Source organism: Corapipo altera, unplaced genomic scaffold (genome assembly GCF_003945725.1).
Source record: "Corapipo altera isolate COAL_440 unplaced genomic scaffold, ASM394572v1 53, whole genome shotgun sequence".
In the NCBI taxonomy this organism is placed as follows: Eukaryota; Metazoa; Chordata; class Aves; order Passeriformes; family Pipridae; genus Corapipo; species Corapipo altera.
Genome location: NW_020884900.1, coordinates 10382797 through 10398815, shown reverse-complemented (window position 1 = coordinate 10398815; position 16019 = coordinate 10382797). Strand labels below are relative to the sequence as shown.

Genomic DNA, 16019 nt, shown 5'->3' with positions numbered 1-16019 from the left:
ATAAACCCCAATGTGTGCTGGGTAGAAGGAAGGGTTAGCAATCTGAACCAAAGAGTAGGTGGGAACCCCCTGCTGCAGGGTTCACTGGTCTAAGCAGGCCATCAGCAAAAGGTCGCTGTATTATAAGAACACACAAGTGAGAAATGGCAGGATGCTCATCTCTGATTACTTGAGAGAAAAAATGCAAGTGAGAACAGTCTCAGCTTCAGTCAACATCTTCACTGAGGAGAACTATGTTGACTCACTAAACTCTTTTGACAAGAACACGTGGTTAAAAAAAGTCAGTCCTATCTCTTTTCCACAGGGAGAGAATACCACGAATTAATACACTTCTCATGAAAAAAATACTTTTTACGTGAAGAGGAGATTTTTTTTCACTTGTATCTCTGTGTAGGAAAGGGAACTGCTGATGGATAGAAGCAGAAGGAGCAGGAGGTGTCTGCTACTTCACTATCCCACCTGACCAGAGCCAGATTGTAGCCCAGGCACACACCAACTAACTGAGGCTTTCACCCTTGATCTTGTGTTCTGGGAATGTAAGCAAAGGCCAAAAACTTGTTGGCTTCTCAGAGAAAGGGTCAAGCAGAGGGATTAAACTGCTCACAAGAATGATTACACATGAATGATTACACATGCCTTCAGAGTTCCTCCAGAGGAGGGAGCACTGGAGGAGAGTAAGACTTGAAACCAGTAAAAAAGAGGGAAAATGAAATAAGTATTTGAGAACATGTTGAGTGCAAAATAAAGGTGTCAAAAAGAATATTTATCCAGACACCAAACAGATTTAAAGGGAAAAAATTCTTACCTTGGTGCTAGAAATGAACAAGAAGATCTGAAATGACTTGTTTATAAGCATGAATTTTATTCACTTGATATTATTGAAATCCAGGAGAAAAAAATTCTCAGATATGTCATCACAACTTACTGAGTAAGACCAAGCAGACAAGAAAGGATACAGTGTACTTTCTGTGTTTCAAATTCCATTACCTGTTCCTAAGTCTCTGATAGCTCAAAGTCAAAGGATTTTACATGCAGATTAACAAACTAGCAAATAAAGCATAAAATACTAAAAAGTAATAGTAATAAGTAGGTGATGTCTGCTATAACAGTCACTTCAGAGAATAAGAGAACTAGCTGCTTAAAAAGCAATCAATAATCCACTGAGGAGAAAGAAAGCCACATTATCCATCTGGAAGACTAACTAAACTACTGGAAATCTCAGACTGCCAGCATTAAAACGACCTTGAAATTTCTAATTCAGAGGGTATTTCAGAGCACACAAGAGGAATTTATATTAAACACCATCTTGACAGGAAGGAATTATTTTCAGCACAAAACAATTAACCATTAAGGGGAAGGTAAAACATAACCTAGTAACAATTTGTTATATGGCATGAGACCAAACTAATCTTGAATAGATAAGGTTCATAAAGGTGAAACTAAATATGAATCACATCAGCCAGGACAGCAATTCAATAGATAACTAAGATCTGAGAACCACTTAAAAACGATAAGTTAGCAGGAAGAAATCTTAATGCTTATGCTGGCATAAAGCCTAGATAGGAATGGAAGCATAAGGAACTGTAGGAAATCCTTAACACAAAAAGAAGGAAAACTAGGGAAATGTACACCTATAAGTAGGTACAAAATGAAAGAAAATTAAAACAGAAGTAAAAGCACTAACAGAATGTCTCAGACTCAAAAATGGAGTCTGAGGCACATGAAGAACAAACAGAAATCTAGCAATGATCTTGTTCTTTTACCAAATAGGCAGTGTGGAACTTTTAATAAGAGAGCAGGAAAGATGATGCATCTGATTACTATTTCCATTCCGCACTTGAAAAAAAAAAGAAGGGGAAAAAAAAGTATGCTGTCCTACTGCCTGATGAAGAAATATTTTCCACTTCAACAGTAACTAAGGACTCTGCTAAATGACAACAACTGAGGTCAGATGAAAATCAGCACATTGATATAAACCAAAGTTAAGAATTTTAGAGTTTTCTGCTCTAAAGAGAGCAGCTATGGAGATTGCAGCTCACTGGACCATTCACATTCAAACTCAGTATGTCTTGGAATGCAAAGGAAACTCCACAGGACAAGGAAGAAAGCAAATGTTGTGACAATCTTTGAAAAACATGATGGCTGGGACATCTGTCTGTCAAGTCGACATAAATATTAATATTTTATATGAGATTTTCTAATAAATACACAGTATGACACACAATGTCAGTCAATACAACTGTATGACTTAAATGCCTTGTCAAATCAGTTCAACATGGTTCTTGGAACTTAAAAGTTTGACTAATACAGATTGAAAAATGGGCATTAGAATTATACACTTCACAGACCCGATCAATTTGCTCATCAGGTCATGATCTATATCACACAAAAACATGACGAGAGAAGGCTCTTCAATCTATCAGGATACAGTATCATGACTACTAATGGTCAAAAGCAATATCCAGACAGGACAAATCGTTAACTGTGAAGGTAATCAGTAAACAGAACAATTTCACATCAGCTCTCTCAGAGCCAGTGTGTGTGTATCATCATGTTATATAAATTTATCTCTCATGCTCCTAAAGTCTAAATACCCCAAATTTAATGAAAAAAAAAAAAATTACCAAAAGCATATCCCACCCCAAGAAAGTAAAAAAAAATGCTTTCAGATTTAAAAAGGCAACCTCGAATAAGGTTTTCTCTTCTTGAAGCAGTCGAGGAATCCAGGTACCCTCATTCAGAAGCATATAAGTAAAGCTACTTCAGATGCTAGCATAAAGGAAGAGATAATCCACTCATTACCCCTAATAAGGGGCTGGGCTACAGTGAGGACACTACCTTCAGGATCAAACACTGAAAACTGTTTTAAAAGGGCACTGAAAATACCCCATGAGGGATTGCAAAGGAGCTGTAATTAGGATGACTACAGTATGAGAAGTGCAGGCCTTGACCCTATTTTCTGATTTTATTTTTTTCTTTGCAAGAGGTAAGCCACAGCACTGTACATTCCTGGAGTTTCCCAAGTCCACTAAAAATAAAGGCAAATTGGACTGCATCTGTGTGGCCTGTTATAAGCTACCATCGTTAGTGATGCACAATGAATTGGGAGGCTGGGGTAATGCCAGCCACCAGGAGAACTAGAAAGGACAAGCAAAGTTTCCCTCTAATGCCAGAGGTAAAGAGATGGAACTACTCACTCAGATAGAGCTGCTATAAGAAAGGTTTTGACTGCTGAGCATGGGAGTTCTCAAACAAGGTTGTTTTGCTCATACGCAAATCCAGAGCTCAAGGACTAGGGCAGTATGAGTTTGAGTTGACCCAGTTATGGGCAGAAGAACAAATTGCCCAGTTCAACCTGTGGGACAGCAGATTATTTACTATTGGGCAAATTCTGCTGCAAATTCAGAGGTCAAATCTCTCCCACAGTAACAGAAAATATAGCTGCTTTCACATTGCAGTAGCTGAGAAGTAATGTATCACCTTTTCAAGTGAGGGAGAAACTACTCCAAGGTACCTTGTTTCTACTGACAGATATACAGGAGCATACACCCCTTTTCCACCATAACAAGACACCTGTTATCCTGCAATAGCTTATTCACTTGTCCATAGTCCAGTTAAATCCCCCCCATACACACTTCAGAGAGCTTCTGATCCACAGGTTTTAATTACAAAAAGTAGGCATTGTCACGCACCTCTAACCTCTTACTTGCCTGTTGTATGTTCCAGTCACTACAACTTTTTTGAGGCAGCTTTGTTAGTTCTTAGTAGTCTGGACCTAACTGTCCACAGCACACACATTCTCCAGTTCCTTGTAGCATAGCAGGTTGCTCAGTTTGAGCTACAACTATCTATATGCAAGTCTCCTTACCTCGATTATGCTGCAAGAGGACAATAGTGGGATTGACGATTGTGGTAGAAGGATAGGCAGAGGCAGATTTGCTGATTGAAGTGATGGAGGTTGGATAGTCAGTGCCAGTGCCAGGCTGGGGCACTTCATTTAGCACAGGACCTGGGTCCTGAAAAGAAGAGCAACACATCATTAGTAACCTGCAGAAGGCTGCTACACTGGGAAAATCTGGGGAAAATCCCAACCTTTTAAGCTGAAAGAGAAGCATAATCACAGCAAATTTTAGTATAAAAAGCATAAGCACGAGTGGTTACCCTGCTCCTTGTACATACCCTGCTTGTTGTTAATGGAATTAGTTTGCTAAGGCGGTACTATAATTATTTGGTGTTGGGTTTCACAACTCCAACTCCAAAAGAGGGCACTAAATTCATCTAGCAGAATCTTTGGAGCAAACACTAGGTGACAGAAATGAGCAAATCTGGTTGGGGGAGAAGATGCAGACATCTTCCCCCTGATACATAGGCACAAATATTTTTGTTCCAAAAGTATCCCTTTCATAGCAAGTCAGACATGCAAAACTCATGCAGTTCTGGAGTAAAACATTATTACTGCAGATGGTTTGGTAAGGAAAGTCTGAGAAATTAAGTTAGCATCATCACTCAGGAGACAGTGTGATAACCTACCTGATTAAAAAAATGATATAACAAAGCCCCAAAACTGATAGAGGGTATAAGGTAGGACTCTAGCAAGGGAGATACTTAACGTGGCTTTGCTGCTGGAGCACAGATACCAATCTGTTCTTGCTCTCCTAAAGCATCCAGCTCCATTATTTGCTTGTTTCAAACCCACCTCTGATATCGCCACAGCTCTCACTACTCTGTAGAAATACAGGTTGTGTCAGCAGGGAGACTTTGAAAGCTAGCTCATCTTTGAAAAACCTCAGTCCAGGGATACTGGGCTTTGGGTGGTGGTAAGGGGAAAAAATAAAGAAGGGATGATGACTAAGACCGTGTGTGTGTGTGTGCCAGTTTAGACTGAGATTGTTCAAAGCTTCTTAAGGAATTTGGACAAACAATTACTGTTAATGGGGAATGAGCATCCAAACAAAGAGAGTATGGAACAGTGGACCAAATTCCTGCACTCCTGCTGCTCCACTGTCAGACCGAAATGCTGCAAGTCACTGATCTGTAAAATCAGCTGAGCATTCAATAGTACTTTCATCACTATTAAAAAAAAACCCCTGAATATGCACAGAATATTGTTCCAGAAAAATCCCTACTTCTGGCTTTTCTGGCCAAGTGCAACTGCAACTCAGTGCCCTTCAAACCCACCAGCATCAGAGGAAAGGACTTACAGCATCAAGCAGGGGGTTGAACAGGGGCCAGAGTGAGGTCTGGCACCAGAGCTCAGAGATAAATCATAGTGAGAATTGGCCATACTCAGAACAAGAATCTACAGTCTCTCCAACCTAGAGGGGAAATGGGGAAAAACAATCTTGTTTTGTCGGATGAAGGTGATCTTGGTCCAAGCAGCATCTGGTCAGGCCACAGACATTTCATGGGGACAGAAAAGCATCAGTGTTCTTCAGAAATATGTGTTCCCAAGAAAAAGACCCAGCCCCATTTTGCTGACTGTGATAATATTCCAAACAGTGCAATTACGAAAAAGGAGCAAGAGGCAGGGAGAAGTATGAGAATTGGGTTTGAGTTTCACTTTGATAACTAAAATACAAACAGAAATCCCTCAAAGAAGAGGGATGCTGGTTCAGGATAGGCTCAGGAGCCTCAGAAAAGTCACCAGAGTGGGTAAACAAAGACCATTTATATCATTGTGGAAAACAGTTCTGTGACCACATGCCTGAATTGAGTATGTCCAAAAACGTTTCAAAACTCTCATCTCAAGAAAGTCAGGTAAACCAAAATTTCCAGTACTCCTCTATGATTTGGATGCCTCTTGATTTTTTTTCTGGAGCCTGCAGATAGGCTCCATTTAAAATACAAACAAACAAAAAACCCCAATCAAAAATGAAACACCAAACCCAAACTTTGATTACTCTCTGCAATAAAATCCCCATCGATTTTAACAAAAGTAGAAAGGCCAATGCTGAGAACTTTTGAAAATATCCTCAGTTGATTTTTCCTTTCCCCCCTCCACATGCCTGTTTGCTAGACCCCTACAGAGCCAGAGGGCAGACCAAACATCATCATGAGAGAAGGGGATTTCTGCTGAACTTCTTCCTTGCCCTTACAAGCAAGCATATTAAAAAAAAAAACCGGTGGTTTCAAGACTTCCAGTGCAAGAAAGATTGTGTACTTTTTGCCTCCTCTGCAACTTTAACTGAGAGCTACTTTTCCTCCTTGTCCCTGAGGACTTTTTGAAATAGTTGATGTGTTGAAAGCAGAACAAAACCTAACTCAAGAAGAACACAGTAAATTCCAAGTGTTGTGGACTGAATTCTTCAAAATTTTCAAAGACAAGCAATTCCAAAATGAAGACATACCCTCTGCCTAATCTATCCCACAGCACCTACATGCTTGGAAGATACTTAGCTCAGTAACTTATAACTTGTAGGTCATTGGATACTGGCAGCAATCTTACACTGATCTCGTCAGGGATTTGTGTAGACACCATATGGTCTTGTGGCTCCAAGTGGAACAGAAAGCCAGCCCTAACCTTTAACTGGTCTGCTGTTTCTGCTTTAAATGTTACTCAAACACAATTAAGGATGCTATTAAAAGAGCCTGAAGAGATCTGTTAGTTGCAGCTATTCAGTTTATACAGAACCCATTATTCTGAGCAAATCCTGTGAAGACTCTTATGGTGTGCTTCACCTGGCAGAACAGGCACAAAGGGAGCCAGTCAAATGTTGCAAGAAGTCAATAGAAAGTTCAAAGCTGCACAAGGCAGGCAAAATGCATGCACTAGCACAGGACACAAACAAGGTTTCAGTTGTCATGCTGCTGGCAGGGAGTGAGTCATCGCTCCTCTCTCAAGTTTAGTATTGCAAGGAGAAAGTCATTTTAATCTGGGAATACAAATTTAGGAAAAGGGCGAGGAGGGTACTTGGCAAGCTTACTGTATGTGAGATGACTCCAGTGATTTCAGGCTTCAAGCCCCTGTGCAAAGCCCCTGTGACTGGAGGGACAAGTGAAGGTGGTGATGAGAAGAATGGCAGTTTCGGGTAAACAGAGGGTAATGTGCCAGATGTGGAAGGTGCTTGGTTATGGTGGGAGCCCCTCTGGAGATGTGGGGGAATGAAATCGTCTAGAGTTGGAAAAGTCAGGGGTGAGCCAGGAGAAACAATCTCAGGGAATACGGAGCCTTGCCCAAAAGGAACCAGAGGCGGTGGTGGAGTGCTGGAGCTGCTTTCTTGTTGTCTGTCTGGATTAACCTGGAGGAGGGGGACTACTATAACTCCAGGTTGAGCTGTGGTGGTGGCAGTGGCATCCTGTAGGAAACAAGGTGTTGTTATGCAACGGGGGAGGATTGATACTTTAGTCGAATGCAGCCATATAGTGTCATGCAAGGAATGTACCCAAAATGATACAAAGCCCCACCAGATTTTCTTTCCTTAGGGAGACATTCAGGCTTGCAGCCCTGGCCCCTATGAACATATGTTTTTCCACAAAAATCTTCATTCCCCTCACCACCCTTCTCCCATTCTGTGTAGAAAACCACAGAACAGCTCTGCATTCACCATCACTTGAGAAGCACTAGCCATCCCCGTACAGAGTTTGCTTCTTTTACACCTTCCTAAAATAGAAAGATCCTCACCAGCCCAACCCAACTCCCTACAAACACCACACACACACAAACACACAGATCAACGTTGAAGGGGCACACATGGGGCGTTAAATATTATCGAGTAGAAGATCACAAGACTCAGGCGGCACAAGAAGTGCTCAGAAATTAGGTAGGAGGGGAATAAAGCATTAAGGGAACATTGTAATGAATTAAAGAACTGTTTGCACGGCTGAAAGAAAACAAGGTTATGGAGAAAACATGTACCATGCTGCGTCCCATTGCCTTGTATGGTGGTTGTCGCTGCTGAGTAAGGTAAGGCTCTTTTCTCATCCTGTCCTCTGTGGCAGTTGTGCTCTGGGGCTCTAGCACTCTGTCCCTCACAGCTTGCAGAGCTGGCAACTGAGTCCGGGAGGGTTGGCTCGCACCATAACTAACTGCGTCTTTGCTGAGGACAATGTAAAAGGATGGCCTGGGAGGAATAGGAGGAGGAGGAGCAGCAGGAAGAGGCTTTTCAGTGTCTGTTACAGAGGAAACAATGTTGGTGGCTGGTGCCTGAGTGAGCTCAGCGCCCAAACTGGTGCTGGCTGCTGGGTCATGTGTGGTGCCAGCGGAATTTTGAGATGCGGCTGAGCAAGTGCTGTTAGATAAACAAGCTACATATAGTTTGCTGACCTTTTTATCCGCCTTCGTCTCATGACTGGAATTCATTCCAGCCTTACTACTGGGATCTGCCCTGTCAGGGTTGTGTTGTATGGATGATGCACCCGACGAGGAGCGACTTTCCAAGAGTGGCTGCCCAGCATGCAGCTCGTCTTTGGGGCCTGAAGAGGGAGAATGCCCTGCTGGCAAGCCTTGCTTCCCACTGGGGACGGCCCCATAGGGGGTAGGTGATGACAAATAACACCGTGCACTGGTGTTTGGTGATGCACGCTGAGTATAAGGCTTGGGTGCATTCAGGTACACGCAGTCCATGATGGGCACTGGCAACAGGTTGGTCGCTTTAGTGTCAGTGCGGGGACGCCATGCAAAGCTTTCCTCTTTGGGAAGAGGAGGACGGGGAGGAGCAAGGGCCTGCCAAGGCAGAATCAAGGAGGTAGAAAAGGAGAAAGGAAGCACCATCAAATGAAAGGAAAAAGGAAGGAAAAAAAATTAAATTCTAAGAATGAATTTGATCATTAGACTTGGGTTAAGCAGGTTTTAATACAGCAAGAATAAAAAGCAAATACAGTATCTGGAAGGCCAGTGCAGAACTCACTCACATACATCGTCTCATGCATTCTCTTTCTTAGCACAGCTCACTGCAGCACACAAACTTTACCCATCTCTCAAGTCTCTGCCTACATGTTTCTCTCTCCAGGCAAAATAAATCTCAATACTGTATTGTTTTAACAGACCTGAACAGCAACACCCACCATGCCCCTGGGAAAGCCCAAGTCAAGATCTAACATCATGGCTAACTAAACTCAGGCTCATGCTTGTATAACTAAATACTTCCCAGCACTGGGGACGTTTGAATCGCAAAGCCAAATTCAGAGCTCTAGGCCATGTCTGCATGTTAAGTGCACTGCTGAAAAACGAACATTGTGAAGTTTCACCAGTGCTAATGAAAGCAGACATCATGTGAATACTGCAGCCTACAGTATTCACTGAGACTGGATGTGGCACTTAGTGCCATGGTCTAGTAACCACGGTGGTAGTGGATCAAGGGTTGGACTTGATAATCTCGGAGGTCCTTTCCAACCCGGCTGACTCTATTCTATTCTATGATTCTATTCTACCACAGCTGGCTAAGTATAAAGTCAGCATTTCTTCCTTCCAAAGCCTAGCTCCTCAATTCTCTTCAGCATTTTTCCATCCTGAAAATGCTTTTGGGAAGTCCGGAACAATTAAAGTTTCTTGAGGAACTGAGTTCATCAGAATTTGCCTCCAGAATCAAGATCACCAACAGAGAAATCCTGCTGCTAGTAAATAATAAGAAAAGCTTTACTGGTTTTGGTACTTAGCAACACATAGCTTGCTAACTCCAAATTGCCTGCTGACTGCAATTCCAATTACAATGATTTTTTTTTCTGAGAAAAAAAACCTGAGAATGGAGATGTCTTAACAGTTTGCAAGATTCAAATCTGAAAAGCAACATCCCTTAAAATTCATCAACATATGACAAGTTGTGGCCAGCAACTATTCTTGTTACATGAATATAGATGTAGAAAAGTTTCAAAACATTACAGCTGCTGTCCCAAAATCTACTGTCCTCACACTGCCCCTGTGCCCCTTCCCACCTTCCTTGATGCATTAAGAAGTACAGAAGAGGGTTGGGTAAGTGCTCTTCTGAAGGGTTTCTGCCTCTGAACAGGCTCATTATTTCTGGAATTTCTTCCATTTCAGCTTAGTTTGAACAGCAGTTCTTGAGACTTCTATAACAAGTACTATGTGTACGAGTGCTCCCTCTGTTCAACAAAATCAGGAAGGGACTACAGGAGAGCTGTATGTATTGAGCAGAAATGGGTCTCTCTTTAGGGTGCTGCTCCTTCCCACACCTTCATTCGAACTGTACCTTCTTCCACTTTCACTTACGATTTCAGGAACGGTGTCTGGTCTGTAGCATTGCTTTAGGACCCTGATGATGGGAGCAGTCACGTTGATAGGGGGACAAGGCTTTAAAGGGACTCTGTTTCACACAAGAATGCAGTCTCTAATGAAAGGTTTCCTTACAAGCTTTAAGACTGCTTCTGTGTAGACTGAGCATGCAAAAGCATGAACTTACACTTCTCTTAACAGATTGACTTCAACAATTTACCTTCAGGTACAAGTAACCTTTCCCTTGTTGGCTTGTATCAGTTACAGTGTTAAAACTGAAAGACATTCTCAATATATTATTTTTGATGTAGGGTGCAACTCTGATTTCAGCATGCAGCAACCTCTAGGAAATAAAACCAACACAAAATACAAAATAGTTACAGATGACTACTTCACCTTTTTCTTTTGAACAACTAGCGTTGTCTTCCTCTTTAATCCACCAAGGAAACACTATGGTGTGCCTGAATACACAAGCTCCACAACACTTTGCTGACGTAAGGGTTGCCCCCATTTTAAAGGTACAAAAAGCTGAGGCATAGCAACTTACCCATCTGCAGCCAAGTCTGGAGTTCAGCCCAGGACTCCTGACCATGAATCCAGCGCTTGAACCCAGATGATCACCCTCAGGGTCACAGAAGAAAGGCTTACCTGTGGCTTGCTATCTGAAGAAAGGTTTGGACGCACACTCCTATAACCCTTGGCAGCCAGAGAAGATGGTTGGGCATCCCCATTGGTATCAGTGTTAGACGACAACCTCCAATCATCTATGACGGGAAAGAAAACTCAGATCACAGAAGATTCCTTCCAGCTACAGGATAAGTGAAAGGAGAGGACTCTTTTCTTCCTTCTTTTTTTCCATTTTTTTCCCCAGGCAACAAGAAATAATTCCAATAATGCAGCAGAAGTAACAGCATAAGCAGACAATGTTTGTACCTGTTTCTGAGTTTTCTGGCTCCAGACCTAAGCATTTCACAGAAAGAAGGGACAGAGGAGGTGGGGGTGGAGGATAGGCAGAGAGGGAAAGAAAGAGGAAAAAAATAAACCATTACATTTACAGAAAACATGTACCAATTGCAGTTAAGAGTCAAGCTACTTCATTTCACACATAAAATGCTTTCTGACAGGGCAGTCTAATTACCATAGAGACCGTCCCTAAACATGATGCCCTCCTTGTTTCTGACCTTTGTAAACACAAGGCAATTCATTCAGAGCAATGAAGAAACAATTGTTCACTGACATTCTTATTTCAGAGGCAAAAAGGCAGCCCAGCTTGCTACTTTTTAAAGCTGCAGCTTGACATCCGGACACCGCAAATTACTGGAAATGTGGGGACCCTGTATTCAGCCATGATACAGATTATGAAGACACATATATCCTTATCAACATCACTATATATGATTGAGATAAAGGACTGCCAACAAACAGATCAGGTTTGCAGGCTAAGTGCATGAGGGGAGTTATAAGATACGATGTCACTTTACAACGCAGTCCCTGCAGCTACATGCAGCAGTCTCATCACATATTTACCCACCTCCCACTGGGCTCCTCCCTACCCCTCATTTTGCTGTTTAAGTTATATGCAAAAAGCTTTTCCAGCTCCGAAGTACATTTCATAAAGCAATTGAGAGAGTAAGCAAAGGAAGTATTAACGAGCTGATTTCCATAGTAATGGGCTCATTGCCATTCAAGCTGTTGGAAATTTATGAAGCCATCAACAGAAAGGAGAGAGGCAACAGTGGGGGGTAAGAGTGAAGAAACAGAGAATGGCAAGCATAAAAAGGGGGTAGGGTCATGGGTGGGGCAGAATAGGAGAAGACAGAGCAGAAATCGGACATTGTGGCTGGAATTAATGGAATTGCCCTTTCACCAACAATACAGTCAGAAACGATGTATGCTTTGCTTTCAAGAGCAAGTTTTACCCCCTCCCCCTTAACGGCATCTTGCCTTTGGGAGTTCATCCTCTCTGCCAGACCCACGACACTGGCCAGGTTTGTTATGCTTTGCCTGTCTCCTACAATTAAGTAATTACACGTCTCTCTATTGAAAGATGGCAGAGCTCTGTGGCGACACTGTCTGTCTGGGACGCTATCCCTGCTCCCCTGACAACCCAACTGAATGCTGTGGGGGCAGTAGCACCACTCAGCTTCTTTCTGTTCCACCTCACACCTGGAATAAAAGGAGGTGACACGGGCCAGCCAGGAGAAAAAATAATAAAAAAGAGAGATTCTGGCAGTCATGACAAACTTAAGCCAATGACTGAGTGGTCACGAAACCTGCACTAGGAAAAAACCACAAGTCAGTCTCCCTCTACTGGTCTGGGTTTTGCAAGAGGTTTCCAACTATGCTACAGAATTTTGGGCTTTAAACTATAGTTAAACAGTCACCCCAAGACCCCGGACTGACCTGTCTTAAGGTTACTGTAAGTAACATATTCCAGTTAACCTTCCACCCACTTACTTGCAGGTTGCTCAACATCCTGAGGACATGGTGAAGTGATATTCCGATTCCCTTCATAGGCTGGAGTTGCCCGGAGGGTTACAGCTCCTTTTCCACTGCAGACTTTAGTGGGATCCGTTTCTACAGGAAATGCACATGCATAGAGGAGACACACAGAAAGGGATGATACAAAACTATTAGAAGCCATCAGAGTTCTAGAGTAATTTTAGCATGGCTGCCTCCAGGTGAATCAATCTAGTAATGTTTGTGCAGATGAACATTAGCTCTGTATTTAAAGCATTGAGAAATCAAAGCAGTTTCATATTCATGTAATTGATGAATGTAGCATTAAGTTCAGAGTTGGAGCAACAGATCTAAGAAAGGAGGAACAAAGGATGAATGTTTGAACCAGATGTCACAGGTCCATTGGCTTTATTTGTTCTGCTTTGCATGGAGACACTGTGCTAGCAAGGACAGTCTATCATTACACCTGTGGCTCCTCTATAGGGGATGTCCCAGTGGTATAATGCAATACGATTTTTGTGCTGAAGCTTAAAATTGCCTTTTGTGGAGGACTGAAAGAGAAAAAAAAAGACTTATGACCACTGAAAAACAAAATCTTGTAGCTATGCTGAATATGATCTAAAGGCAGGGCACTGCAAGCCACCTCCTTGCTATCTCCTCATTTCATGGCAGTGTTTCATCTTCTGACACAGGAACCCAACTCTCAAAACCTAGAAGGAGATTCAACATATACCTGTTCAGATCAACCAGCAAACCAGATACCAGATCATACCAGTGTCCTTGCTGAGGCACAGTTCAGCACAGTTTCTGTGCAGGCTTACCTTTGTGCATTTCAGTCCATGGATTTGGGTTTTCTCCTCCTGTCATCCTATTAAGTAATAACAAACCAGTACTTCAAGGCTATCTTTCTCTCCCCTACTTAAAATCTTTCTGGGAAGTTGTTTCCTTTCAGATACCTATAGAAAAAATAAGCCTAAAGAAACTCTCACTTCTCTAAGCTACCTCCAGAGAAAAACACATCAGCTCCTCTTCTCATGCACTCTTAGTAATCCAGCAGCTGCCATCAGACTTCACTTTGACCTACCTACCTAGAGATACCTACTATGACACTGCACAGGGAGCATGAAGAGGGACTAAGCACATGTTGCATTACACAAGTGACGACACAACGATTTTTATTTTTATAAGGTAAGGATCATGCTACCTCTGCATGGGGAGGGATACAGCTCCTCTCCAGACCCATATTTAGGACTCTGGAAAGGATGGAGTAAGTAAGAAATCAGAGGATACTTTACTACAATTCAGCCTCTAGTTAACTTAGGCAGCATTGATGCAGCCTCTGTAAGGGGAAAGACTATCCACACAGACATATCAAAAGCCGCTTAATCCTTAAATATGACACATTTGCACTCACACCACACACCTGATCACAACCTAAGATAGCCCTTCTGCCTTGTGAAATAGAAGTTGACTTCAACTCATTTTCACATGATTCAGAAAGGGTCCAGTTCTTTGTGCCCAAGAGTGCAGTTCTGGCTATCACTTCCATCTGCGCTGCAAAACATGCAGCCCAAGGACTCTACAGACTCACTTTCAAATCACAGGACAAAGGTTTAAGTTCCAAGACTCCAGTTTTAAGAGTGCTGGAACTCTAAGGTATGGACACACTGTTGGGAGTCATTGGGCCTAATTCAGAGTGCAAAGTAGCTGTTCTACTACCCTATGCCTATATTCCCTTCACAGGCACTGGAGAGAAACAGAAACACTGAGAGTTCAACATGTCATATATGTCTAAATATCTTCTTCATCATATTGGAGCAGAATCAAATTTGGGAATCCATGCATTTTTTTTATTTTTCATACAACATATTAAACCTGTATACTGAACCAAAAGAATAAGAATCAGAAAAAAATGCTCTGAACTAAAAAAAAAAAAAAAAGTTTTGAAAATAAAATCTTGCCAGACTATTTCATCTTGGGAGATGCAGACAAATACCTAAGATGTTGAATTCCTTCACAATTTAGGTGAAATGACAGGAAACAGAAATCTGAATATCTCAGCACAGAAATCCAGGAAATGGTAATAAACAGGACATTAGCACTGCACTAGTCCAACAAAGCACATGTGTAACAAATTAGGAGACAAGCAGTATCAGCTAGACTAGTCTGATTATCCAAATCCAGGAAAGTACAAGAATAATCTTGTACTTTTAGTGTGCAAGCATGTGCTTGTGGAGGGGTGACAGGCAGCCTAACATCCTTATTTATTCATATGAAGATTAAATTCAGTGTATGTACAGAAAAACAAAACCATCCCACCAACATCGAACTGCGCTTGAACCATTTATTTTCATAAAGACCAAAGATATGCAGGAAACATTCTTTGGTTCATCAGGAGTTTGGTTCAAAATGAGTCTTTAATAATAGTATTTTTCATAATCAAGCATTAGTAGAAGAGTTTACAATGATCCCAGATTCAAGCAGACACAATTATGTCTGCAGAGGAGCAGCATAATTGAGAACAGTGCATTTGTGCCATCAAGAGCTAACTGCATTACCTACTGATGAAATCCACAGCTCTGGGAGGAGTGAGAAGAGGATGAAGCTGAGAACTAGCCAAAGCATGTGGGTGAAGCAGAGAGACAGAGAAAGAGAGAGAGGAGAGAGAGAATGATGGCCAACTAATGCGTGGCGGGGGAGGAAGAAAGAAGATACCTGTAGGCAGCACTAGGTGAGGAGAACTTTTCACTTTCTTCACAGGGATTATTTTAACGGCAGAAATAGAGCGTGTACATAAAGGGACGCCAACAGCTGCAAACACAAAAGTGTAAATGGCACATCCAAAAAGGGAAGAACAGAGTTTGGGAAGCATGCCACAAAATCTTCTAATGTACTTGGAGACACAATAGCAGGAAATTTCAAATACAAAAGCAGTCTACAGAGCAATGATGCAACCGTTAAAAATATCCCTTCGTTCGCCTTCAGGATGTGTCTGTTTTATGCAGCATACAGAACTGCTTACTGAATGGACTAACTGCTGACTGCCATGATGCTGCTGGTGAAAAGAATCTGGAAGCATTAGTTTTTAGAAGCCATCAAAAAATTTTAGTGTAGTCATTTAACTGAGGTACACTACATGCAAAAATAAAAATGTTAAGTACAACATTAATATGGTTCAGTTAAAACAAAATAAAGTGAAAAAACAAGGACTGAAAGGTTGAGAGAAGAACATTACATGAATTCTGAATTTTATGGCACATATTTTACAAGTTCAGCAACAGAAGGAAGTGAAATGTGAAATCATCTTGAAAATAGTCCCAGGCCAAAGAGTAGCATCCATATAGTTATTTCAGAAAAAAACCCCATCTGTATAAACAGTAAATTGAAGAGA

General features: G+C 41.8%; 1 protein-coding gene and 1 long non-coding RNA gene across 10 annotated transcripts in view; one reads left to right on the top strand and one right to left on the bottom strand.

Annotated features, from left to right (window-relative positions):
• The window catches only part of SORBS1 (sorbin and SH3 domain containing 1), a 78016-nt gene that overhangs the window by 50826 nt on the left and 11171 nt on the right, over window positions 1-16019 (bottom strand). For 2 of the 9 annotated variants that reach the window (XM_027649594.1, XM_027649595.1), the window contains exons 4-10: window positions 15344-15439; window positions 12626-12745; window positions 11102-11128; window positions 10817-10932; window positions 7856-8662; window positions 6924-7295; window positions 3869-4016 (exon numbers count right to left, since the gene is read on the bottom strand). In XM_027649594.1, the coding sequence (XP_027505395.1) occupies window positions 3869-4016; window positions 6924-7295; window positions 7856-8662; window positions 10817-10932; window positions 11102-11128; window positions 12626-12745; window positions 15344-15439 (1686 nt within the window). The remainder of the gene's footprint in view (window positions 1-3868; window positions 4017-6923; window positions 7296-7855; window positions 8663-10816; window positions 10933-11101; window positions 11129-12625; window positions 12746-15343; window positions 15440-16019) is intronic. The other 7 variants (XM_027649601.1, XM_027649596.1, XM_027649597.1 and 4 more) reach the window with 4 other exon arrangements.
• Window positions 7615-10886, top strand: LOC113950168. Its single transcript, XR_003528682.1, has 3 exons — window positions 7615-7903; window positions 10586-10686; window positions 10796-10886. It is a non-coding gene; the product is annotated as an uncharacterized LOC113950168 (long non-coding RNA).